Source organism: Rhineura floridana, chromosome 11, assembly GCF_030035675.1.
Source record: "Rhineura floridana isolate rRhiFlo1 chromosome 11, rRhiFlo1.hap2, whole genome shotgun sequence".
NCBI lineage: Eukaryota > Metazoa > Chordata > Lepidosauria > Squamata > Rhineuridae > Rhineura > Rhineura floridana.
Window position 1 is genome coordinate 61,832,428 of NC_084490.1, and position 27,749 is coordinate 61,860,176.

Genomic DNA, 27,749 nt, shown 5'->3' on the forward strand with positions numbered 1-27,749 from the left:
TGAACTATTCTAAATATTGTGATTGCCACTTCAAGAAGCAAGAGAGGGGAGAATCGCCTACTCCCCCCCCCCCTCAGTGAAACAATCCCCTGCCTTATCCTTCTCACCCACAGGTTGGGGGAAGCTCTGAATTATATCATCAAAGATCATGTTTCTACAGCGTTTTATCAATGCCTAAATAACACAGCAGGAAGAAAGATACAAATGAAGTGAAGGCACAGAAAGCTAAAGAGCAGGAGCAGGTGCCCTGAATTGAACTAGATTCTTTAAAAATGGGACAACAGAGGATTTTTAATGCATGGGGTTCCACTTCAGAAACAAGGGTAGGTAATCTGGAACCCCACAATCCCGGCAGAAATTCAGATGGGGAGAATGTAGAGTGCATTCCTAACCCAAAGCTTTTGCTCCCTGGAGCCTTGCTGATTTACAGTGCAATTGTAGATGTATCTACTCCAAAGTAAGTCCATTAAGTACAATGGAGCTTACAGGTAAGTGAGTATAGATTTGTAGCAGCCTTATTCTCTATATTCTCCGGAGAAAAGCCATTTCCTGATGTCTTCCATTCTCTCCTTCTGACCTGCATTCTTTTCCCCATTCATTATGGGACAAGTTCAGTTTCCCTTATAAACCAGTGGGGTGCCTTGGAGTCAGGTTTCCTAGCAGTCTTTGATCTGTTTGAAAAACTAACTACTTTCCTCAATTAAGAGCGTATTACTAATGATGTCTCAAAAAGACTACAGCTCTCAGAGTAATTATTTGGGAGGTGGCAGTTATTTTTTTGGGTGACAGCTTAAAGCTGCAATCTGATGCACACTTTCATGGGAGGAAGCCCACACTGGAACATGCTTCTGAATAAACATGCCTAGGGATGTGCTGCATATCTGAGGAGAAACAGGTTTTTTGTATGGGTCAGAGTAGTGCTTACAGCAGCTAAGGACAGAACAGGAAAAGGCAACACTGGGTGCTTATAATTTATGGCAGTATTTCCAATACTGTAAGTAGCGGAGGCATGCTTCTTTTTTAAATTAAAATTTGTTGTTATGTGTCTCCAAGTCGATTACGACTTATGGTGACCCTATGAATCAGTGACTTCCAAGAGCATCTGTCATGAACCACCCTGTTCAGAACTTGTAAGTTCAGGTCTGTGGCTTCCTTGATGGAATCAATCCATCTCTTGTTTGGTCTTCCTCTATTTCTACTCCCTTCTGTTTTTCCCAGCATTATTGTCTTTTCTAGTGAATTGTGTCTTCTCATTATGTATCCAAAGTATGATAACCTCAGTTTCATCATTTTGGCTTCTAGTAACAGTTCTGTTTTAATTTGTTCTGACACCCAATTATTTGTCTTTTTCGCAGTCCATGGTATGCGCAAAGCTTTCCTCCAACATCACATTTCAAATGAGTTGATTTTTCTCTTATCCGCTTTTTTCATTGTCCAACTTTCACATCCATACATAGAGATTGGGAATACCATGGTCTGAATGATCCTGACTTTAGTGTTCAGTGACACATCATTGCATTTGAAAATTAAAATTAGAGATGCATTTTGCTTTGTCCAGAAGTGAAGCACAGAACAGAGTACCAAAGCTTTTGGGGTATGTAAAAATTATCCCTTGTTTTCTTGCTTGAGTTACTGATCTGGGACTGTCTCCTGACTGAAAGAAGGAAAGCCTAGAGCAATGATTCAGACCATGAACTATGGGCAAGCCTCTTCTGAGGGCAGGTAATTCTGCTGCATTTTGATTAAGAGAGACTGAATTATCCAACCACACCTGGTGCAAAAATGTGGCATCTACTACCCCTACTGGGAGGTTGATTGAAAGGAGGTGAAGACAGGGCAGTGAATTATGCAGCCAAAGCAGGCATTCTCTCTGTGGATGGGGACTTGTTGTTGTTGTTGTCGTTGTTGTTGTTATGTGCCTTCAAGTCGATTACAACTTATGGCAACCCTATGAATCAGCTACCTCCAAGAGCATCTGTCATGAACCACCCTGTTCAGATCTTGTAAGTTCAGGTCTGTGGCTTCCTTTAGGGAATCAATCCATCTCTTGTTTGGCCTTCTCTTTTTCTACTCCCTTCTGTTTTTCCCAGCATTATGGTCTTTTCTAGTGAATCATGTCTTCTCATGATGTTTCCAAAGTATGATAACCTCAGTTTCATCATTTTAGCTTCTAGTGATAGTTCTGGTTTAATTTGTTCTAACACCCAATTATTAGTCTTTTTTTGCAGTCCATGGTATGCACAAAGCTCTTCTCCAACACCACATTTCAAAGGAGCTGATTTTTCTCTTATCCACTTTTTCACTGTCCAACTTGCACATCCATCCATAGAGATTGAGAATACGGTGGTCTGAATGATCCTGACTTTAGTGATACATCTTTGCATTTGAGGACCTTTTCTAGTTCTCTCATAGGTGCCCTCCCCAGTCCTAGCCTACTTCTGATTTCTTGAGTATTGTCTCCATTTTGGTTAATGACTGTGTCAAGGTACTGATAATCCTTGACAACTTCAATGTCCTCATTGTCAACTTTAAAGTTACATACATTTTCTGTTGTCATTACTTTAGTCTTCTTGACATTCAGCTGTAGTCCTGCTTTTGTGCTTTCTTCTTTAACTTTTATCAGCATTCAGTTCAAATCATTACTGGTTTCTGCTAGTAGTATGGTATCGTCTGCATATCTTAAATTATTGATATTTCTCCCTTCAGTTTTTACACTTCCTTCATCTTGGTCCAATCCCGCTTTCCGTATGATATGTTCTGCGTATAGATTAAACAAATAGGGTGATAAAATACACCCCTGTCTCACACCCTTTCCGATGGGGAACCAATCGGTTTCTCCATATTCTGTCCTTACAGCAGCCTCTTGTCCAGAGTATAGGTTGTGCATCAGAACAATCAGATGCTGTGGCACCCCCATTTCTTTTAAGGCATTCCATAGTTTTTCATGATATACACAATCAAAGGTTTTGCTGTAATCTATAAAGCACAGGGTGATTTCCTTCTGAAATTCCTACGTCTGTTCCATTATCCAACGTATGTTTGCAATATGACCTCTGGTGCCTCTTCCCTTTCTAGATCCAGCTAGGACGTCTGGCATTTCTTGCTCCATATATGGTAAGAGCCTTTGTTGTAGAACCTTGAGCATTACTTTACTTGCATGGGACATTAAGGCAATAGTTTCTATACAATAACCATTGTAACAGTTCTCTGTCCCTATGTACTAGTCGCTGTATTGTTGCATTTAGAGTTCTGACTGTGTTTCTATCTCCTTTTGTTTTTGCTTTCCTTCTCTCCTTAACCAGTTTCTTCAGTCATCCATTGACGTCTTTCTCTCTTTTTAATTAGAGGCATTGTCTTTTTGCATTCTTCCCTGATAATGTCTCTGACTTCACTCCATAGTTTTTCTGGTTCTCTGCCAACTAAATTTAAAGCCTCAAATCTGTTCCTTATTTGATCTTTATATTCTCCTGGGATGTTATTTAAATTGTATTTTGGCATTATGATTGCTTTGTTCTTCATTAGCTTTACTCTGATTTTCGATATGACCAGTTCATGATCTGTACCACAGTTTGCTCCTGCTCTTGTTTGGAACTTCTTCATCTTCTGCTACTAATTATATAATCAATTTGATTCCTGTATATTGACCATTTGGTGATGTTTATGTGTACAGTTGTCTTTTCAGTTGCTCAAAAAATGTGTTTGCGAGAAACAAATTATTGGCTTCACAGAATTCAATAAGTCTTTCTCCTGCTCCATTTCTGTCTCCTAAGCCCCATTGTCCCACAATTCCTAGTTCTTCTCTGTTCCCTACTTTTGCATTCCAGTCCCCCATGATTATCAGTACATCTTGTTTTGGTGTGTGATCAATACTTGACAACTACTGCCACAAATACCACTTTTGGGGGTAATACCACTTTTGGGGAGCATGGCACAAATACCACTTTTGGGGGGCATGGCACTTGAGACGGTGGTGGCAGTCCAGCTTCAGGCACTCTTGGAAGAAACTAATTATTTTGACCTATTTCAGTCTGGTTTCAGGTCCTGTTTTGGGATGAAAGCAGCCTTGGTTGTCCTGATGAATGAATTTCTCCTGGAGAGGGCCAAGGGGAGTGCAGTCTTGTTGCTCTTGCTTGATCTCTCGGTGCCTTTTGATATGATTGGCCATGGTAGCCTCCTGAAAAGTCTGCATGAGTTGGGAGTTGGTGGCACTGTGTTGCAGTGCTTCTTATCCTACCTATGGGGCTGGTTCAGAGAATAGCATTGGGAGATCATGTATCTGCAGTTGTGCTGTGGGGTACCGCAGAGCACTAATCTATTCCCAGTGCTATTTAAATCTATGTGAAGCCACTGGGAGCAGTCATTAGGAGATCTGAGGTATGGTGTCATCAGTATGCTCGTGGCACCCAGCTCTATTTCTCAGTTATATCTGAATCAGGGGAGACTGTGACTGTTTTAAACCAGTGCCTACATGCAGTAGTGGGCTGGATGAGGACCAACAAATTATGACTGAATCCTGGTACGATGGAGACTCTGTAGATAAGAGGTTCCCAGGTCTGGGAATTGGGGAATTCACCAGTTTTGAATGGGGTTACATTTGCTCTGAAGGAACAGGTGTGTAGTTTGGGGGTGTGCCTAGAACTATCTTTGTCACTGGATGCTCAGGTGATGTCTGTGGTGAGGAGTGCCAATTATCAGATTAGGTTGGTGTGCCAGAAAATCTATGCACTTTCCTAGACAGGGATAGCTTAGCCATTGTGATTCATGCATTGGTAATCTCACAACTGGACTATTATAATGTGCTCTAGGTGGGGCTTCCCTTGGGATTGGCCTGGAATGGGGGTCACCAACCCAGTTGGCAGGGCCCCCGGTGTCTGAGCTTTCATTTAAACACATATTGTTTTAAATTTTTAAATTGTGTTTTAAATTGTTTTTTAAAAGATGTATTTTAAATTGTATTTGTTTTTAGTTACGGTAAACCGCCCAGAGAGCTTCGGCAAGGGGTGGTATACAAGTATACAGTAGGACCCCGCTTATACGGCAGGTTCCGTTCCGGACCCCCGCCGTAAAGCAGAAAATGCTGTAAAGTGGAACCCCATTGACTTTAATGGGCCGCGTTGCGCAAAAATGACGCAAAACGGCGCAAAAGGGGAAAAAACCCTTTAAAATGGAAAATGAAAGATGCCGCATCAGTGGAACACCTTAAAGCGGAACGCCGTAAAGCAGGGCCCTACTGTAATAAATAATAAATAAATAAAAAGTAAGTCTCTAGCCCTTCTAGAGAGAAAGTTACAAAGCAAAATATGCTTCTATGTGATCTCTGTGAAATGAGTGAGCCTAGCTGCTCCCTCCTGCCAATGTTTTTAGCCAATGTGTGAAATTTGATTGATAAGTGAGTTGTTTGGACATCAGGCAATAGGGGTCCTAAAGAGCTTCTGTTTTCCCCTCCCCATTAGTGCACTTTTCTTTTGCTTCTGTCTTATTTTCTAGCAGTCCTTTTTATCTAGCAAGCACGATGCATCTTTCCTGTGGTGAGTTTGTCTGAGATCAGGTACTCCCTAGAAGTTGTTTTCTGCAAATACTACTTCACAATAAGTTTGGGTGGATGCTAAAGAATCCCCTCCCAAAAAGGCAAATGCAAAATGTGAAAACTTTGCAAAGATGCTTAGGCATGTCTCCTGCTGATGTCCAGGCATTCACTAAAAATTCATGGCATACTATAATTAACTTACAGTACAATGGCATATATGTCTTCTTCAGGTGTAAGTCTTTTTGTGTTTAATATGGCTTATTTTCAGTTTAAGTGTATACAGGAAGGGAGCCTAGGCTTTGGTTCAGGATTGTCATTGGGGAAAAGAAAGCTATTGTGCCTTAAACAGCTGTATCTCCACAATCGTGAAAAGCAGGACACAGCTGACTTCCCATGCCATGCCCCAGATGGTCGCCTCATCTCAAAAAGGATATTATAGAGTTGGAAAAGGTTCAGAAGAGGGCAACCAGAATGACCAAGGGGGTGGAGCGACTCCCTTATGAGGAAAGGTTGCAGCATTTGGGGCTTTTTAGTTTAGAGAAAAGGCGGGTCAGAGGAGACATGATAGAAGTGTATAAAATTATGCATGGCATTGAGAAAGTGGATAGAGAAAAGTTCTTCTCCCTCTCTCATAATACTAGAACTCGTGGACATTCAAAGAAGCTGAATGTTGGAAGATTCAGGACAGACAAAAGGAAGTACTTCTTTACTCAGTGCATAGTTATTTACTCCCACAAGATGCAGTAATGGCCACCAGCTTGGACGGCTTTAAAAGAAGATTAGACCAATTTATGGAGGACAGGGCTATCAATGGTTACTAGCCGTGATGGCTGTGCTCTGCCACCCTAGTCAGAGGCAGCATGCTTCTGAAAACCAGTTGCCGGAAGCCTCAGGAGGGGAGAGTGTTCTTGCACTCGGGTCCTGCTTGCGGGCTTCCCCCAGGCACCTGGTTGGCCACTGTGAGAACAGGATGCTGGACTAGATGGGCCACTGGCCTGATCCAGCAGGCTCTTCTTATGTTCTTATGGCAACCATTTTGTGACTGGTGCCCTCAGCTCTCTCTCAAAATTTGAAATGTGCCCCTGGTCCAAAAAGGTTGGTGATCCCTGATTTGGAAGCTCCAGCTGGCACAGAATGCTGCAGCTAGGTTGTTGAGTGGAGCACCTGGACACACACACATATTGCACCTGTGCTGAGGGAACTGTACTAGTTGCTGATCAGCTACTGGGCCATGTTCAAGGTCTTGTTAACATGTAAAGCCCTGTACAGACCTGTAAAATCACTTAGATCATCTGGGGAAATTCTACTTGTGACATCACATCTTACAGAATATCACAGAGTGGTGTTCCCAAAATGGGCATTTTCCCCCTGTTGCCCCTGTTCTGTGGCCTACCCTTGCCTTTGTCATATGTGAACCCGAAGCAGCAATCACTAGTTGCTTCAGACATCTTATCAAGATGATTCTTTTTGCCCGGGCTTTCCCTGACCCATAAGATTGGACCCCTGATTTGTTGTATCAATCCCCTGAATTGCTTTTACTTGCTTTTATATGTGTTTATATTGATTTATTGGTTGGAGGGTGTATTTTTGTTTTAATCGATATTGCTTTCACGTTGCTCACTGCTTCAGTCGTGCCTGGTGGCTCCATGTCAGTGGGGCAGTGGAATCTGCTCTGGATTTTAGTCTGAACTTTCAACAAGCTGTCCAAGGTACATAGAACCAGAGCTTGGAAAAGTTACTTTTTTGAAATACAACTCCCATCAGCCCAATCCAGTGGCCATGCTGGCTGGGGCTGATGGGAGTTGTAGTTCAAAAAAGTAACTTTTCCAAGCTCTGCATAGAACCTTGGACAGATCCTTGAACATTTGGACTAAAACCCAGAGCAGATTCCACTGCCCCACTGGCATGGAGCCACCAGGCACCACTACACTGCTCAGATGTTTTTAAGATATTAAGCAGTATAGAAATGCTTTTAAATAAAACACAGAAAAAAGAACTGAAAGGCGATCTCTAGTTTATGCTTGTGCTTAGGTCAAACAAACCTATCTTGTTTAGCGTGTCTCTGTGATTTCCTAAACTAATCTCTAAACCAGCACTGCATGTGTTGGCCCATTGTGAAGTGCTGTGGATCTGGTGATGCTTGGAGGGAAGCAACATTCCATCTTAGGAGCTGAACTGGAAAAATCAATTAATGTGCTGCCGTGTGGATTGCTATGCAAGATCCTGGTCAGAATTCAGTCCTTGCCTCCTTTAGATCCCCAGAACATGGTTACATGATGAGTAGATTGTGCGCAAGTTCAGGCTTTGCTACATTTGCAGTTGGCACATAAACAAATGACAATGTTTTAGGAGATGAGTGCAGTCTGTTCGCCTTTATGCAGGCCCAAAGCTTGCATGGATGGTTTCTTTCCCTGCAAATAAATGAATTAAGATAGTTTCATTAGGGAAGAAGAAAGACACTTTGGTTTCACAGAAGGGAAAATGACCTGATGAGAGGTGCTCTGGAGAGAGGCTACCCAGCTGTTTTCCTAGTCTAAGCTGAGGGCCCAGATTCCTTGATGTTCTCCACCTAACTACAGCTTCATATACCAATTATGATGAAATGTCCTAAATGTGGAAACTGTTGATAGCGTATTCTTGGAGTGAGTGCCTCTGTCTCACCTGGGTACTCTTCTGCCAATCCAGTATTACTGGGGCAGCTGCTGATGCATTGCACACACAAAAAAGGAAAATGAATCACACAAAGTAAAAAAAGAGAGGGCAAAAGCAGATATAGATTTACATAAAATGTGCTTATGCAAATTTATACATGCATATTTAGAAATAATTACTATAATTTAACTAGAACTATAGTACATCTCGTGGTGGTGGGGAAGACTGACCAAGTGACCTGTATGCCTTCTCAGTTTGTTGTGCAGATGTCAACTGTTGATGGGCAATGTCAAGGCTCCTGCTACTCTCCCTCCTTATCATTCGTTGTTTTTAAACCAGACTTAGGCTGAACAGCCTGTCAAACAGAGGATGCCTTTAAATAAAGGACTGCCCCCTGATAGCCCTTCTAGAGTAGATGGTAAAGTAATATGTTCCATATGCCTAGTTTTAGTCAATACTCTGGTGCATGCATTCTGGACAAAGAGAAGTTTCTGAGCACTTTTCAAAGACAGTCCCACTCAGGGCACATTATAGTCATCCAGTCTGGATGTTACTACTGGATAAAGGCAGAGCTTGGAAAAGTTACTTTTTTTGAACTACAACTCCCATCAGCCCAATCCAGTGGCCATGCTGGCTGGGGCTGATGGGAGTTGTAGTTCAAAAAAGTAACTTTTCCAAGCTCTGGATAAAGGTCATGGTCAAACCAGGACATCAGCTGAACTGCACACCATACCAGCAGAAACATCCTCCCAAGCCATCAGAAAACCCATTGGATCTATCAGTCTCTGAGGGTGGACCATTGGAATTGGCCCCTCATCCCCTGCAGAATTTTGAGGGCGCTATGAGGCTACGCTTTACTAAATGGTGATCTGTCCGTGACAAAGGAAACATATCTGTTTCCCTTAAACACAAATGAGCTTCCTCCTGTCCAGTATAAAGCACCAACACAAGAGTATGACCTGCTGAATGTGTAGGGCCAGAAATAGGCCCATGGGTGTCATGGAGGCCATGAAATCCTAAAAGAGAGGGCCTTGACATAGATGTCGAGGTTTTCCCCATTTCAACCAGTCCAGGACCCTCTAACAGTACCCCAAGACCATGTCCATCAGCTCAGGAGATTATTAGCAGCAGAATAGATGGTACCTAACAAAATGTCTATCCTGTCTCAAGAGCTCAGCAGCAGGTACAGCAGGGACAAATCTCTCCCTCATCCACTGCCCAAGTCTTGCTAATATATGCCAGGTCACTATGTTCATCCAAAAATTAAGCTCTTGGTGTCCAATGGTTTACCACTGACTGATTTGGCATTAATTCACCAGTACTTCAAGATTTGATGGGTTAGAGAACGAGCTGAAGGGTAGACTGCTCACAATTGTCTGATCTCTCACCTGTTCCATTCATCTCCAATCACCTCAGCTCTGCCATCCACACGCACTATTTATTTTATTTATTTGATTTGCATCCCACCCTTCCTCCTAGTAGGAGCCCAAGGCAGCAAACAAGAGCACTGAAACACTTTAAAACATCATAAAAATGGATTTTAAAATATATTAGAACAAAACATCTTTAAAAAGCTTTAAAAATATCTTTTTTAAAAAAGGGTTTAAAAACATAGAAGAAGCAATTCCAACACAGACGCAGACTGGGATAAAGTCATTACTGCAATGGCTTGTTGGAAGAGAAAGGTCTTCAGTAGGCACCGAACAGAAAACAGAGATGGTGCCTGTCTAATATTTAAAGGGAGGGAATTCCACAGGGTAGGTGCCGCCACACGAAAGGTCCGTTTCCTATATTGTGCAGAACGAACCTCCTGATAAGATGGTATCTGCAGGAGGCCCTCACCTGCAGAGCACAGTGACCGACTGAGAATAAAAGGGGTAAGATGGTCTTTCAGGTATCCTGGTCCTGAGCTGTATAGGGCTTTGTACACCAAAACCAGAACCTTGAACATGGCCTGGTAGCAAATGGGCAGCCAGTGCAATTCTTTAAGTAGTGGAATGACATGTTGGTGATACCCTGTGCCAGTGAGCGCATTTTGAACCAGCTGCAGCTTCCGGACCACCCTCAAGTGTAGCCCCACATAGAGTACATTACAGTAATCCAGCCTGGAGGTTACCAGTGCATGGACAACAGTGCTCAGGCTAGTCCGGTCCAGAAACAGCCGCAGTTGTCTTACCAGCTGAAGGTGGTAAAAGATACTCTGTCTTCCTAGGATTCAGACTCAGTATATTGGCCCTCATCCAGCCCACTACCAAATCCAGACAGCAGTCCAGGGCTTGCACAGCCTCTCTCGATTTAGATGTTATGGAGAAATAGAGCTGGGTATCGTCAGCATACTGCTGACACCTTGCCCCAAATCTCCTGATGACCAATCCCAAGGGCTTCATATAGATGTTAAACAGTACAGGGGACAAGATGGTACCCTGTGGCACCCCACAGCACAACTGCCAGGGGCTGAAAGACAACCACCTAGTGCTATTCTCTGAAAACAACTCTTTTACCACTGTAAAACAGTGCCTCTAATACACATCTCACTAAGTTGGCCCAGAAGGATACCATGGTCAATGGTATCAAAAGCTGCTGAGAGATCAAATAAAAATAAAAGGGTCGCACTCCCCCTGTCCTTTTCTCAATAAAGGTCATCCATCAGGGCGACCAAGGCCGATTCAGTCCCATAACTAGGCCTGAATCCAGACTGGGATGGGTCAAGATAATCTGTTTCATCCAAGAGTACCTGCAATTGCTGCCCCCCAAACCGTCTTGATCACCTTCCCTAAGATCATACAGAATATAGGCCTGACCTTCTCACTCCCTTGATTTCCTAGATTTCCCCCCCAGCCCCTACCCTGCTTCCAAGTACATAGCATTGCCTTCCAGAGAGGCAGGTGTATGAATTAAATAAACACACTTAAAAATTGTTTATCAAAGGCTTGGATCTTTTTTTAAAAAAAATTAGACTATTTAACATCTGACCTCACACTAAAGGCTGTACTAATTATATGATCTGGAGAGATCGTTATGGAGAGGGTGGAGTACAAGAAAGCTGCCTCACAGACATGTGTGCATTTTTTTTTAAGCATCCCCAAAAACTCAGACAAAGGCAAAATAGGGAGAAAACAGAAGCAGTGTTCCAGGTAAATAGAGAAAGCTGACTCCTACTTGGATGTTATCCCTCACACAATTACCTATCACATCAGGAGGAGGGGAGGCTGACCCTGTACAGTAGGGCCCCGCTCATATGGCAGGTTCCGTTCCGGATCGCCGCTGTAAAGTGAAATCCACTGTAAAGTGGAATACATTGACTAACATTGTCTAAAATGGCGCCCAACGCCCAAAAACGCCGTAAAAGTGGAACAAGCACCGTAGGAGTGGGGCCTTTCTGCAATTGACAACTGCTGTATCGGTGGAACGCCGCAAAGCAGAGCGCCGCAAAGCGGGGCCCTACTGTACCTGCCAGCCACACATTTGAGGATGGCCTGTCTGTGGAGGGGAGCCTGCTCTTCATACATAAGGCTTCCTCACTGGTTTTAGACCCTGATTACAGAGGGTCTAAATCACAAGGGGAAGTGGCGCATGTAGAGCAGGCTCCCCGGCATATATGTGAAACGCACACAGAGTTTCTGGATACCAAGGGGTGGAGATGCAGGTGACGGGCCAGGAGGTGTGGCCCTCCCCTCCCCTCATGTGATTGTTACTTGCACAAGGGATAATGCTCAAATAGGGTTTTGAAACATGTAAGATCTAAGTAAGAGCAATAGTGATTTCACTTACAAATCCTGGATAAATAATTCTTTAAAAGGGAAGACCCTCTTAAACACGCTACCTGAATGAGGTTACAGTTTACAAGAAGCCCTTGGTCCATTTACAAAGAGAGCATGCTTTCACAGTGGACATTTAAAATGTGACTGAAATTTCATGTTATTAGTTTCTGATTATTTCATCAATGGGATACTAATTTCCCCACTTCACAGCATTTTCTAGGATTCCCTACAAAAGTTTTATTTTTGTCCACTTTTCTCAGAATGGCTAGATCAACAACAAGAACGAAAAATCTGGAGCCATGGATGATTGCGTTGATTGTCCTAGCAGTGTTGGTGGTCCTAGCCCTTGTCATTGGGTTGCTTGTGTATTTCTTGATATATGGTGAGTGCATCAATTATTACCACTCTGACCTGACCTGACCTGGCCTCTGTTTTCAGACCTTTCAGCAATGAGACGTGTTTCATCCAGGTTTTGTGATAAAGACAGTATTTACCCCTGGTAAATATTGTATATTAAGATTAGACAGGGCTCCCAAGTTGGGGTGATACTCTTTCCTTAAGGGTCCTTTGCTGCTGCTTTTCACCAAGTCTACGTTTGGGAACAATCGCCTACTCCCACTCTAACTGGGCTATGTCCAGCAGGGACAACCATGAAGCAACACAAAGCAATCATTTCAGCTAGTGGCTTTCCAGAGTGGGGTTCATTTTCTGCCCTCCAATCTTCATGATGCACAACAGCTAAGGAAGGGGCATGTTATCTTGTTATGCCCTGCTGTGTGGAGCATTGTTATTGGTTGCCAGGTCTCCTGAGTGTCAGGCCCCAAGAATCAGCCTTGAGAGATAAAGCCTAAAAGGAAAAGAATGGTGCCTGTCAGATTGGGGAGGGGGCAGAAGATGGCACCTGACCAGCCACGAGAGCCTGGCTGTGTTTCATTCCTCAGAGCAGAAGCTGTCTGTGAGAAATGTCAAAACTCCCAAGCCTAGCAGAAAACACTCTCCACTTTTTATTCTAGGCTTTCACCCTGTAATGTTAATTTTCCTTTTGGAGACTCTGATAAGGAAGCTAAAACTCTGGAACTTCATGTCCAGCCCTGGGACCTAAGCACTGCATGGGAAAGCATTTTTGATGGCTCACTATGGATGTCCATTTGCCCAATCACAAAGGTTTTGCACTGTCCCTTGAAGCTCTAAGGGAACTGTTACTTCAGCAGTGAGTCAGTTCGGACCTGGATGCTCCACCCCATCCTGGCTCTCAGTCAGGCCCTGATCTGGGCAGGTGCTTCTGTGCACTTCCCCTTACTCTTGAGTAGGCTCATGTGCACCTCGCCAGGCACTTTGGCAGCAGCCCTGAAGGTCATGCTTTGCTCACTGCATCCTCTGCTGCTGTGGCCCTGTGTGTGATGGGAAAGGACCTGGGCAACTGATGTGGACACCTCCAGTCCTGAGATGTGGATGTCTAGATCTTATAGTTCAGAGTTGCTGGCAGGAAGAGAATTGCCGGTGGGGGGGCTTTCTCTCCCTGTTCCTCCTCTGAGGATGCCCCAAGTTCCAGTTCTGGGTAGGGCTGAACCCTGACACTAGAAGGGGAAGTGTTTCAATCAGTCTGGTTGAACCAACCAACCATCAACCCAGCAACTGGTGACTATAGAGCCCAGGAAGTCATCCTCTCTGGGCTTTGCAGCCTCAGTTTGTGTCATAGTGCATGTTCCTGGGCAACTGGACAATATGGGGCAATCACACCTCTTGCTACTTTACCTCCCCTCCCTCCCTCCTGAGAGATGCCCAAAGGTCTTCTTCATGCTGAGCACATATGTCAGTTACTGCTCAGCTCTGTGCCACATTCTTGTTGATTAACTGATTACACAAGACATATCCAAAAGGAGAACACTGTTCTAACTTCTTCCCTTTTTTCCCCTCTTCCTGCGCAGACCAGAAGTTGTTCTTTTACAATGTTTCCCTTAGAATCAATAATGTCCAATACCAGCCAAGCATGGAGAAACAAACCTCGGCAGAATTTAGAGACCTGAGCTCCAGCACTGAAAATTTGGTGAGCGAGAATGGTTTTTTGCTTTGTTGTTCCCTCACTCTAAATGCCACTTTTAGTGATGAAGTAAATACAATCAATCAATCAATCATACAACTGACAGAAGGTGGGGAGAAGGAAGAGTCATGATGAATAAAGAACTAGATTAGGGTCCAGCAATCTAGAATGTGATGCTGACTCATCAAGTGCAGGAACATTGCTGTGGATGTGCCTGGGCCTATGCTGCCTGTCCGTCCTGTGCAGCTTGCCTCTCCCTCCCGCTTCCCTCCTCTGCTTCCCTTCTCTTCTGCAGAAGAAGGTTGGGAGGGGGTGGGGGAACATGCCTTGACGACCTGAGGAAGGGGGAGAGGGGATGCCTTAGTAACATGGGGCAGGGGCCTTGGTGACCTGGGGGAGGAGGAAGAGGGAGGAGAGGGGGTGAAGGTAAACATGGGGTGTGTATGCAAAGGAGAATGCAGAAGAGGAGGGAGAATGAGGAAGGGGGATGGGGTGAAGGTAAAAATAGGGAGTGTGTGCAAAGGGGTATGAATAGGAGGGAGGAAGAGGGGGGAATGGGGAGGTTTGCGTACAAGGAGGAGCTGAGAATAGGAGGAAGGGGTAAAGGGGGTAAAGGTAAAAGTTGTGTTTCTGTGGAAAGTGCTATTCTGAGCAAGTGCAGAACAGGAGGGAGGCGGAGGCATGGAAATGGTGGTGGTCAAGTAGTTGATTCCTACCCATCTTTTGCACCTCTGACATGGAAGAGAGGAAGAGATCACAAAGTGTTTGTGGTCTTGGGGGTTTGATGAGGTGTATGGGCTGGGAGTAGGTGGGGTTGGCAAGCAGCACAAGCAGAGGTACAGCCCCTAGTATCACCAGTATGTTTCCTTTCTTTTTGTTTTAAATCCTTATTCATAAGTCGCATAGTACAGCATACAAAACACCATATCATAATAATTAAAAAAATAAACAAGTTTACAGAGTTTGCAAGTTACTTTGATTGGTTCTTTGGCACAGAGGTGTTCAAATGTGCATGAAAGTTATCTGAATCCCACTGGGGCGCTTGCCTAACATACTTTCCCATCCTTCCTTCCCACAGATTAATCAGGCATTTGAAGGTACTAATTTAAAGAAAAGAAAGATCAAGGCACATGTTGTAAGGCTACGGTATGTAAAACAAAAATTCCTCTGAGGAACCCATGCTGAACTGATTGTCAAAAGTGAAGTTAGAAAGAAATTTCTCAATAAATCCAATTGACTAAGATGACTTTAGATATTGATTTGGCCTTACCTTATAGTAGGGAAGGCTAACCTTTTTTTGGCCCAAGGGCTGCATTCACCCTTGGCCAAATCTCTGGGAGTTGCATGACGGTAGTGGATGTAACCAAAAGTAAGTGTGACAGGCCAGCCCACACTTGCTGCCATGCGTCGTGCATGGTCTGTCCTCAGCTGATCCACGCAGGCTAGCTGAGAAAGGGAGTTATTTGACCTGATGACCAGAGAGGGAGCAGTTTCCATTCCAATCAGGGAGGTGGGCTGGGTGGAGAGATTTAAACCTCTCTGCCCACTCTGGCGCTGTATCTACTTTACATTTTTTGTGTTGTTGCTGCAGACAAAATTGACATAAGTCGGGGGAGGGGGAGGGTTTCTTTAGGGAGCTAGAGGTTAGCCACCACTGCCTTGCAGCACATCTCCTCACCACCAGTAGCTTGCTGAAGCCATAGATACCTTGAGATGAGCTATTTATCAGACCCTCTGGATGCTGCTGCTTCCTACTTTTTGAACATTGTGTAAGCATTAGCTATTGCAGGCCTTTTAGTTTAGCTTTCCAGATTTATTTACCCAAGGGGGACCTGCACAATATGTTGCAATATGAAGTGCTCCTTTTCATTGTCTAAGTCAGTCTTGCCTTCTTTCAGGATGTTCCATTCAATTCCCCTGGTTTTTCTCCCCCAGATACCCACACCAGATATTTGGAAAGCTAGTGTGCCACAGTCATTAGAATGTTCCAACTGTGGAGACTCAGATTCATATCCCCACTCAGCCCTGAAGCTCACTGGGGCCAGTTACTATCTTTCAACCTAACCTACTGCACACGATGGGGTTGGGTGAGGCAGAGAGCTATGTAGGCTGCTTTGAGGTCACAGGAGAAAAAGGGAGGATGTAAATGTAATAAATAACAAATACATTCTGGAAAGACAGGAAGCTGTTGTATACTGAGTCTGATCAATGCTCCTTCCAGCTTAGTGTGGTCTATACTGACTTGCAGGAACTTCCCAGGGTTTCCCTCCCCTCCTTTTCTCAACTTCCCCTTGCACACAGAGCACCCCATTTCCATGCTTCCTCCCTATTCTGAAGCCCCTCTTTGCACACACACACTGTTTCCATATTACTGCTCCCCCTACTTTTTTCAACTCCCCCTTGCACACAGACCACCCCCATTTCCATGCCTGTTCCCCCTCCTATTCTGCAGTCTCCTTTTCACACACACATCATTTTAAACAACAGAGTAAATCAGAGGTGGAGGAAAAAAGTGTTGGTTTTTAACAACAGGAGAGGTTTGAGTAGAGGAGGGATGGAGGAACACTGAGGGGAAAAGTGTTTTAAACAATGGGAGAGGCTTGACTAAAGCAGGGATGGAGAAACATGAGAGGAAGAAGTATTGATTTTAAATAACATGAGAGGTTTGAATCTGGCAAGAAGGCAGTTGGGAAAGGCTCTGTTATACCTCTGTTAGGTTTTTGTTGTTACCTTTTCTGTTATACCCATTTCCACTATTTCTCCTTCTTAAGACTTAAAAAAAACCCCAACCCTCAGTGTTCCTTCCTTCCCAATCTGTTCAGACTTCTCCTGATGTTTTAAACCATTGCTTTTCCGGTCTCACCATCCCACTGTGTCCTCACTGCTTCACCAGGGCAGGGAAGGATCTCAGTATTAAGAGTATGCACAGACATAGTTTGGAGGCTACATCCCTACTCTGCTCCTCCCGTTCCAAGTTTCCATGGAGATGATGCCTGCCCCTTCAGCACAATGACATTCTTAGGCAAATATAGGAGATATATAATATGTTGATAAGATGTGATGTTCCACATATATATTACTCTTCCTCCAAAGAATTCAGAGGAGCCTACAGATGGTTCCTAAGTAGTATACCATGTCAGCTGCTGACAAGGCCAGACCTGCTTTTATGTCTTTTATGCTACCAGAGCTCATTATGATCTGTGCAATGGGCCATTTGGGTCTTGTTCATTTCCGTGTAGCATCTGGGACTAGTAGCAGGCTAATTAACTTGATTGCTTTCCACTGTAATTAGATGTCTGATGGTTTTTATGTCCTTACCTTGGGCTTTGCCAGCAGAGTATTTAAATACAAATACCACTCAATGATAGATCGAGTTTTAAAAGTAGGTGGGATAATTTTAAAATCATTAATCATCCAGTACCTGTATAACCTTTAGATGTTAATAAAAGATAATTGTGCCTGGCTTGCTGTGTTAGGAAGTGATGACTTGGGAGAATCAGGAATAAATTCCCATCTACTCTGAATATATGGACTTGGAGAAATGAACATGGCAATATCAGAGGTTGGGAAATGGGGATAAGAAGCCCATTCCACAGTCCATTTTGTCAGGGCTCACTATGAGCTCCTTGGAAAAATGCATGGGATGAAAATATAATATACATAACTGCTGTAGGTAAGCAGGTTTACCCGTAATATCTGCCTGGATGAGAGACAGCCTAGAACCCATACATAAACCACTTAGATCTCTTTGAATGAAGCCGTGGTAGAAGTACAATAAAAACAGATAATTTCTAGATGACCCCAGGGCTTCAAAGACCTTCCTGCAAGAGTCTTTTCCCCCTTCTGTGTAACATTCAGACTCCAGACCGAGCAATTGGAAACATATTCTTGTAGGCATGGCAGCTGACTGAAGTGAATAATGTCCTTTAAAAAGCCTCATTCTAATCCTGGAAGGATGTGTAGAGCTAGGGTTTCACATCTGCATCATGATACCTAGCTGGATCCCAGTGTCTTTTGATGCAGATGAGAATATCCACATCAAAGCCGAATCCAGCCATTTCAGTGGGGCCCAAGAAAACCAGTTGGAGATTTTGTTGAAATGAAATTTTCTAAAAGAATAAAAATTGATCTCATGACATGATCAATTAATTGTTAATCTAATGTGAAGTTCTTCACAGTGCAAATTCTAATTCCTGTTTCCACAAGAAGAAATAAAAGCTGATTTTTAAAAAAAGTATTAGTTGAACAGTTCCTATTAACTCCAGTTCTACTCCTTTTTGCCAAAGAGATCTTTCTCAGAAAATTAGGTCACTGTTATGACTGCCTACTTTTTTACACTGTTCTGTGTGTTTTACATAGTGCTATAGAAAGTTAATAATATGTTAAAAGGTTCTGATATAATTATCAGTGTCCATGAATGAACACAAAGTTTTTTAAAAAGATCCACACTCTTGTAACCTCTAGTTTGGACTATTGCAATGTGTTATATACAGGGCTGCCCCTGAGAACTTCAGTTAGTTCAGAATATAGCTATGATTGCTAACTGGGACCAGGTGTCACAAACATATTACTGGGGTGCTTTGCCAGCTGGACTGGCTCTCACTAGCTTGAGACTAGATTACCTTTTTGAGGATTGCCTGCCTCCACATGTACCGGCTAGCTGGACTCTGAGATCTTCTATGCATGCCTCTGTGAAATGAGATGCAGTGAGTGGTTGCAGGAGAGAGGGCTTTTTAAGTGGTGGCATCCTGACTCTGGAATGTCCATCCCCGAAATGCTTATCTGGTGCCAGGCAAATACCTTTTCATTGTCTCTGGTCTTTAGATCTGTTTATTGCTCACTTTTAACTGGTTATATCTTTGTCATAGGGTTTCAGGCTGCTGTCACATTTTTATGGATGTGTATTTGTATTTTATGTTTTAGGTACTTTGTATTGTATGTGTTTTAATTTGTGCTCAATTATATTTGATTGATTAAATAAATAAATAAATAAAGCAGAACAGATTAGATAAGAAATGTTTATATATTTGTAGACTCCCTTTTGGGGATCAAGAATGGCCTCAAATGTGTATGAAGATTAAAGTAGTTTGTGTTGAATTATCAAGGCTTGCCTTAAAGAACAACAGGAGTTGTAGTCTTGTATGAGAACTGAGAATTCTCATTCATTCACCAGAACTACAGTTCTCAGGGTTCCTTGAGTGGCATCCATGACTCATAGAGATGGGTGAGCCAACTGCCTCAGATTCAAGGCTTAAGCAAGTGGGAGAGAGACGGATACAATCTGAAGGACACGATATACACTGGGGAGTTCTCCTGCACAAGTCCCATTGATATACATGGGAATTTGCAAGCACCTGGTGGTAGTAGGCTGATGGAAAATAATCCTTCTTGCACCAATTTACTGTCTCATTCACATCAGAGGGCTATTTGGGGATTTTTCAGGGAGCTCAAATTGTTCAAAGTTTGGTGGGCTTACAGCTGATGGTCCAATAGCCCTTTTCCCTTTCTCCTAAACTTTTTAAAAGCTCTTCTCAGAATGCAGCTTATGTCTGGCAGCTAATGAGAGAAGCTCTGCTCCAAGAGGAGCTTAAAAACAACAACAGTGCACCCCTAGTGGTAGGACCCCTGGACTTTTCAAATAAACCTCCTCCCAATTCACCCTCAAATTGGGAGGGAGATCCCAATTATGGACCAAAAGTTCTTGTTTGAGAAGTTTTGCTCAGCGCTAGTTCTTACACACTTCCCGTTCATTTCAAAGAGGAATGAGTTATGTAAGAGCGGAGATCTTGGCTGTGGGCAAATGGGGCATTGTCCCACCAAGCTCAGGCTGCCATCAGCCAGCCCTTATCTGCTTGCCTTTTTGCTTGCAGCCATGCTTTGCGTGTGTATAACTGGCCATCAGCCTCCTCCTCCTTACTCTCAGTGTTGTCTTTGTAAAACTCAGCGGGGAAGGGGACAAAATCAGAATGAGCTGGCTCTGCCTCTCATTGGCTCTGATTCCACTTACTCTTGGCCTCCCTGCCTTCTGCCCTACCAGTCACCCTGGACACTACCTGCCACTACATACCGATGAATTGTTTTCCATGTTAATTAGTGGGAGGAGGAGATGCTGTTTGATTTTTTCAGAGCTTGGAAAAGTTACTTTTTTGAACTACAACCCCCATCAGCCCAATCCAGTGGCCATGCTAGGTGGGGCTGATGGGAGTTGTAGTTTAAAAAAGTAACTTTTCCAAGCTCTGGATTTTTTCCCCCACCTCAGCTGCTCAAATGTCTTGGACCAGTCTAGCCTATGCAGAAAGTTGTAGATACTCTGGTTTGTGTGATCAGCTGTCTGAGGTGATATATTTTTTTTGCAGTGAAGACTACAATGGAGTACTGGCAGACGTGGTGCTGGTGTTTAGATTCATTGCCTCAGATAGCAAAACAGCCCGCTGGATGAGCATTAACAGTGTTTTGCTGAGGAGGCTGAAATTACCAACATGGCCCTTGAGTATTGATCTTTCATCTTACAGACTCACAGGCAAGTGTCAGAACTTATCTTTTTAACTTTTAAAGATTTTTCAAAAACATGCTTTCTTTCTCTGCATTGTACCCTGAAGTGTATGATGTTGTCACAATTTATTACTTGCTCCCCTTGGTAGCTTCTTAGGATGCCTGTGAACCATCTTTCCCCACTTATTTTGCTACTGATCCCATCTCCTGCATCTGCCAGGCTTGCCCAACTCTCAGTTTCTATTGTGCCAAGTCCATACCTCTCTTCCGTATTCTGGACCATTTCTGTTGTTGTGCTTACCCTTTGGAATTCCCTTCCCTTAAATATCAGACAGGCGCCATCTCTGTTGTCTTTTTGGTGCTTACTGAAGACCTTCCTCTTTCAACAAGCCTTTTAAGTATAGACCTTATCCTAGTCTGCATCTGTGTTGGAATTGTTTCTAGATTTTTTAACAGATGTTTTAAATATTTTTAAGATGTTTTTAATGTTTTTGTTTGCCGCCCTGGGCTCCTTCTGGAAGAAGGGGCAGTATATACATTTAATAAATAGTAATCCCTGGTCTTCCATCAGCTCTTTCCCCTGGCACTGCCCAGTACTTATATAATCAAAAGATGGCCACCTTAGAGACTATTGGGTTACATACCCAGAAGATGTTGGGTATATATCTACTCTTGAGGGCCAGTGCCAATAGAATGCATTACGAGGGTACTTTCAATGACCTCTGTACTCTTGTATCACTCTGATCAACAAGTGGGTGTGTAGGTTGCTTGATTAATTCATGCCCAGAGCAAGTAATATGGAATAAAAAGGAGCTTCTGACAAAACTACAGTAGGTTTGTGATAGAGTAAATCCATTGTACTGATGTCTAGAATGCTTCAGAGCCATAATATCATCTTGTCCCTTCTCTGGTGAAGAGCAGTACTGAAGAGTTTCACAGATTCCCCAAATGGATAAATTATGTCCTTTTAATGGCCTGCTTGGAAAGGCAATCCTGAAAAGAGGCAGCTAGTAGTTAATCTTTAAAATCAAATATGCTGATGGCCCTTCTAGGCTTTTCTGAAATATAGTTAAGAAAGTTTAATTGGACATATACTCATCTATTGCTTCCTGAAACTGGGCAACGGAGGGCAGGGGACAGATGTATCTAAACCATGGGGCACAAGATCCACTAAGAAGTTCTCTGGACCTGTGCAAGTACATGACTATGTTGTTCCACAGAAGCTTCCATTCATTTCAGTGGGACTTATGCAGGAGAATCACTCACAGGACTGTGCCCCATGGATCAGATATGTTTCCTATTGGGTCTAGCACTTATGTAGTTCCCCCCAAGCAAGATAAAGTAGTGGTGTGATCACAGTGAGGTGATATGTGCTTATTTGGTTATATTGTGGAGGAACAAATGATTATGCTGCTTTCATCCATGCTTCAACTTCACATGAGAAGGCTGTATGAAATCCAAAACTTTTGATTGCCCTGGAGGACTGATGTCATGTGCAGCTCTCCTGAGGCTGATGTTATTATCGAGAATAGTGGTCTTTGCCATGGTGTTCATGAAAATGACCTAATGGAAGGAACACCAGATTGAGACATATAGAAATAAAGTATCTTGAATTTATCAATCTGTTACCGGAGAAATAAATAAAAAATTCTTCTTATTTGTCATGCATCACAAATTCACATCATATGTCATACCATAGATATTTATATTTGTTATTGTTGTTGATTATATTGTAAAAGTAAAATAAAAGGTTTTTAACAATCAGGAACATTTGGCTGGGACTTACCGTTGAGTAAACCTGTGCGGTATATACTCAGGCCTCAATCTTCAGATACAAAAGAAGTGTGCAAAAATGGACCCTATGATTGGCATGCAATAGAAAGTCTCAGGGTCAGCTAGGTCTGGTACTTGTCCTTTTGCTCTTGCCTGGTTAATAATTTCTGCCTGCTCTTGCCCATATCCTGGCTCAAATTCAAATTTAAGCGCAAGCCCTGGCTTCATCTCCAGCTCATACCACCATTTCTAGGAGGTGACTTCAGGAACCTTGGATTGGAGAATACCCACTCAAGATCTCTTTGTGGGCATTGCCCTGATTCCCATATCATTTATAGGAAGATCACACTATCTGGTAAAATTTGGCAACATGTATATGTAATACTTTTTACAAAGGTTCATGGATACAAATAAAAAGATACTGTATACATATTACCACATTTTAAAAGGAATACTTAGTGTACAGAGTTGCACTGAAACCAGTCATCCTGTAAGAAAGAATTAGCTAATTCATTTGATAATTAGCTCTGGTACTTATTACTCTCTCTAATGTAGTCTCACTAGAAGAGTCTTTGCTTAATCAATAATTTGGATCAAAATCTGCATAATTACAAATGTCTCAAATTTTTAGAACTTATGAGTTGCACTGTGCAAACTGCTAAACTGGAAATGTTTGTGAATAATATTATAATGGATTATAACCTCCTTTCAAATGGAAATGCAAACACAATTGGCAAATGACAATTACATAGCACTACCGGCACAAGTTACTTGTGGATATTGAATTGAACACATTATGATGAGGAATATGTGAAACTATTACACCCTGCTCCAAAAAGTTAAACGAGTCTTCTGAATTTTTTTGTCTTCCATTGAAATTCCTCAGATGTTTTGCTTGAGGAAGACTCCCAAAGTTTGCTGTGACTTTCACTTTACAATAGGTCTGTGCAATTAGTTGTGATTTACAAGGCTGAATGCATCCCAGAAGCCGAATATGACAGCCTACTAGTGGAAAAAGTGAATTATTCCAGAACCTAGAGTCATCTGATGAAGATGAATGGTGGAATTCAGAACAGACAAAAGGAAATACTTCTTTACACAATGGATAATTAAATCATGGAATTTGCTACCACAAGATGGTAGCCACTAACTTGGACTTATTTAAAAGGAAATTAGACCAATTCATGGAGGTATTAGTAGCTATTAGTCTTGATGGCTATATTACCTCCAGAATCAGAGGCAGTATGCCTATGAATACCGCTTGCTGGGGAGCACAAGAGAGAGAAGACTACTTAGCTCATGCCATGCTTGTGGACTTCCCAGAGGGTATCTAGTTAGTCGCTGTGAGAAAAGCGTGCTGGACTAAATAACCTTTTCTATGATCAAGTAGGGCCCTTCTTATGTTCTTAACTAAAAGCTCAATGACTGTCCTGTTGTTTAAAAGCAAAGTCTTGAAAGTCCATTCATGTAAGTGAAAATAGCTCCAAGTGACAGTGCTAATGTGACTGCCTCTTCTGTCTTTTTCAGAGATTAATGCAGTAAATGGTGAAAATCTTCTCAACAGTTGTAAGTACTAAAATTTGGTGTTCCAAATAAGGTGGGGGAGAAATTACATTAAGTTTGCATTTAAAGCCAAATATATCAAATTCACACTTTCCAAGACAATATGAGAACCAAAATACAGCCATCCTTTGAAATTTGCACTGATTCAAATCTTGCAATGCAGTTCTCCAACCAACCACTGTTTATATTAGTGGAAAATGTGCATAAAAATGAAGATATTAGTGAAAAAACATATAAAATGCATTATATGATGAGAAATTGCTTGCAAAAATGTGTACATTAGTCATAATTTCATACAAAAGTGTGTTTATTAGGAGAAATTCACACTAAAATGTTGAAGAATTTTCATGAGCATTTTAAAATAATTGCAAAAATTCACACAATGTGGAGAATTTAAGATTGGAAAAATGAGAAGCTTAGAGAACCGAAACTGACAGATCCTTCTATCCCTAGGTCCAAAAGAGGGACATGGGAAGCCATTTTAAAGGCTTTCTCATTAAAGATTCATTGCTTCTACACTTTGAAGCTGTACTGAATGTGTGGGTTAGGAAAGGGGGAACACTTCAAGCTTACTGAATGCCATGCAGCATCGCTAAGATATTAGTCAAGATACTACAAAGAGCCAAGTTGTAATTGGGTATTCATGGTTTTTTTTGTTCTGAAAAAAGCCTTCAGTGTTCCCTTTATTATTTTCATCATGGTCTCAAGGGCTACCAGAAGAGGTATCCCTAGAGGTCCACCAACTACAGTATAACAGGTATAGAACAGAGAAAGGAATCAATACAGGTCTTACAATGCCATTTAACATATAAACAAAGACAGCAAAAAAGCAAAAACAAAAAGCACAGTTCAGAAACTGTTATATCAGAGAATCTCTCCAGAATGAAGATTGAAATCCTGGTGACTTCCCCTTAGACCTCCCACAGTAACATTAATACTGTTCCAAATTTTACCTTTACTCTTCCTGGCACTATAGCATCCTAATACTGGATTTGGGCACAGATCATAGTTCCTGTTTCATTATTTAGTATCTGTGTTTAACAATGATGTATTATTTATTTAAAATATTTATATCCTGCTTTTAAAGAGGTAAAGACAGTAGGCTCTCCCACACTGGAGTCATTCAAGAGGCAGCTGCACAGCTATCTGTCGGGAATGCTTTGATTTGGATTCCTGCATTGAGCAGGGGGTTGGACTTGATGGCCTTATAGGCCCCTTCCAACTCTACTATTCTATGATTCTAAGAGTCAAAGCTCTTTTAAGATGCTTCAAATGTGTGTTTGTGTGTATTGCAACAGAATCACAAATACAAAAATTAATAACCGGCAATGATAAAAGAGAGATATCCAGCCCAGAACTAAAATATAAATGCACAACAACATAGTATAAATATATAAATATAACGGCAAATAAAGTCCTTTCAAAGGAAAGATAGTGAGAGCACATGGGGTGTCCGATCTCTCCTAAAAGCCTGAAATGTTCTGATGGAGCCCAACTGGTAGCGAGTTCCAGAGAAAGGGTCTGCTCCAAAGAATGCCAGCTAAAGTGCTCTTGGTGACAAAGGTCCTCCATTGCTAATCTCAAAGTTCTGGCAGGCTAGTATGGGTTCAGGTCATCCTTTAAATTACTCAGACCCCAAACTGTTTAGGGATTTAAAGGTCATAACTAGCAGTTTAAAGTGGGCTTAGAAATGCACTGGCAACCAGTACAGCTGGAGCAGTAATGGTGTCACATGATCTGACCATCTGGCTCCCAAAATAACTTGGTAGGCCATCTTGTGAACCTGCAGAGGTTTCTGAACCATCTTTAAAGGCAGCCCATATAGAATGCATTGCAGTAGTCCAGTCTGGACTTAGCCACAGATACACATGCTCTAGTTAAGTCCAACCTCTAAGTTGATTAAACAGAATCCTAAATTGATAAAACACAACCCTGCCACCTCTGCCACCTGGCCCTTCAATGAAAATGCTGAACCTTTGTACTTGGGCCTTCATGGGAGTGCAACCCCATCAAAAACCAGTCATAAACAACCTTCCAGAGCAGGTGGTATCCTTACTCAAAGTACCTCTGTGTTGGCTGGATTCAACCTCAGATTGTATGCCCTAATCCACCCCAGAACCACCTCTAGACACTGGTTTAGGATTTAGAATAAGAATGACAACAGGGCATATTTTTTACCTTTAGTCATAATTGTAGTGAAATAAGATTATGATCTTTCTGGCAGCGGGTGTAGCCAGTATTCTATCTTCCTGGTGACTCAAGGAAAATATGGATTTGCATGATTCTACGTATAAGAGAGTTGTCATTCAGCAATTGATGATCCATGCTAGGAAAGTCAGAGAACATCCAAAGTTCTCCAAAAGAACTTGGGTACTTTCTTTTATCATCCACTGGCTTTTTGGAACAGGCATGTAAGATTTAATGCCAACCTTATTGATCTTGAAGCCCAGCTTCTGGACATCAGTAATCTCTCTTGCTTCTGAGTTCACTTGATAATTGACCAAATATTTTCAAGCATATCTTCACAATCATAAGAGCCAGAGACTTGGCTTTTTAAAAAATGCAATTTTCAGATAGAGAAATTCTGCACCCAGTAACCGTTTCTGTGTTTGCTGCTTGCACAGAATCACTGTATACCTGCAAACCTGATGAATGGTTGCTCACAACTATTTTGTTTATGACTGTAAGCTGTAATGTATGGAATTTTGTAAATACCTGTTTGCCTGCTAGAATTTAAATACCGATAATACACATACAAAAGTCCCACCTGTCTGTGTTTAAAAGGACTGCTGTCAACTCTTTTCTGTAATTTGTTCTGTTGTTTGAAGAGAGAAAAAGGGGGAAAGCCTCTGCAAGTTATGGACAAGGACTGACTTGCCATTCAGGTTCTCGGGAATCAGTCATTTATTTCTTGTGTGTTGCAAGTGGCAGATTGCAGAAATGAAAATGTAGCACACAGTACTGAGCCATGTCACTTGCAAATGCTTATGTCACGGGCTTAGCAGCCAAGTATCTGGAAACTCCCATATTCTGAAAAATTTTGTCACCTTGACATTTCACAGTACAAATGGGGAGAGCTATCTTTTCTCACCGAGAATACTCCTGGGAACAATGTTATATAGCATTGAAATCATGTAGCGTTGCCTCCAGGCAGGGCCTTGTGGCAAGGAAAATGGGTGCTTGAAGCAGCTGCAAGGATTTTGGGTTAAAGAAAGGACATGAGGAAGAAAAGGAGGAAAAAAATGACCACCTTATAGGGTACAACAACAACAATTTTAGAATTAATCTGCCCCTGAAATCACTGAATATCCCTCCCTTCACTACTCAGCCATAGCAGCAGACAGAAATAACATACATTTTGGTGCATTCATCTGTCCACACCAAACTCAGTTATAGACTCCAGAAACACAGGGACTTAGGAAGAACCTTAGCCTGGTGGAACAGCTTACATTTTACATGGTGGGGATTGTGGGTTTTGAATCTAGAGTACACTCCAATGCTAGGAAAGGTGAGGAGGGGTCCCTGTACTCAGGCATACCTAAGACAATCAGGAAGAGCCCTGCATGAGCCAACCTACTTCCCCTGGCAACTCACATGACCAATCCCCACCTGCTATTTTGCCTGAGAATTAGGCCCTGCCAGTAAAACACCCTTTGTCTCTCCCTCTCTCTCTCATTATCTCTATCCTTTCCTCTTCTCCCCCTTAAAAAAACCTGACTCATACAGTCTGTGACAGCACTCACCCTACTAGTGTGTCTGAGAGGCCTACCTCTTCCCAGTCCCAGGGAACCTGCATAAATAGAGTGGAAGAGCCACAACTCATGAAGCGCTCTCTCCTCAGAGTCTCATCACAGACATTTAAAAAGAGCTCTATTGAATCAGGCCACAGGCCCACCTAGTGCATCATCCCGTTCTCATGATTGCCAGCCAGATACCCTAA

General features: G+C 42.4%; 1 protein-coding gene across 9 annotated transcripts in view; it reads left to right on the top strand.

Moving 5' to 3' along the window:
- Positions 1-27,749, top strand: part of LOC133365993 (transmembrane protease serine 11A-like) — a 78,291-nt gene that overhangs the window by 35,070 nt on the left and 15,472 nt on the right. For 3 of the 9 annotated variants that reach the window (XM_061588576.1, XM_061588579.1, XM_061588578.1), the window contains exons 3-7: positions 12,201-12,322; positions 13,869-13,987; positions 15,060-15,127; positions 20,338-20,501; positions 23,774-23,812. In XM_061588576.1, coding sequence (XP_061444560.1) covers positions 12,202-12,322; positions 13,869-13,987; positions 15,060-15,127; positions 20,338-20,501; positions 23,774-23,812 — 511 coding nt within the window. In that variant the 5' untranslated portion in view covers position 12,201. Of the gene's footprint in view, positions 1-105; positions 324-407; positions 489-958; positions 995-3,075; positions 3,115-12,200; positions 12,323-13,868; positions 13,988-15,059; positions 15,128-20,337; positions 20,502-23,773; positions 23,813-27,749 lie in introns of those variants that run through there. The other 6 variants (XM_061588581.1, XM_061588580.1, XM_061588583.1 and 3 more) reach the window with 6 other exon arrangements.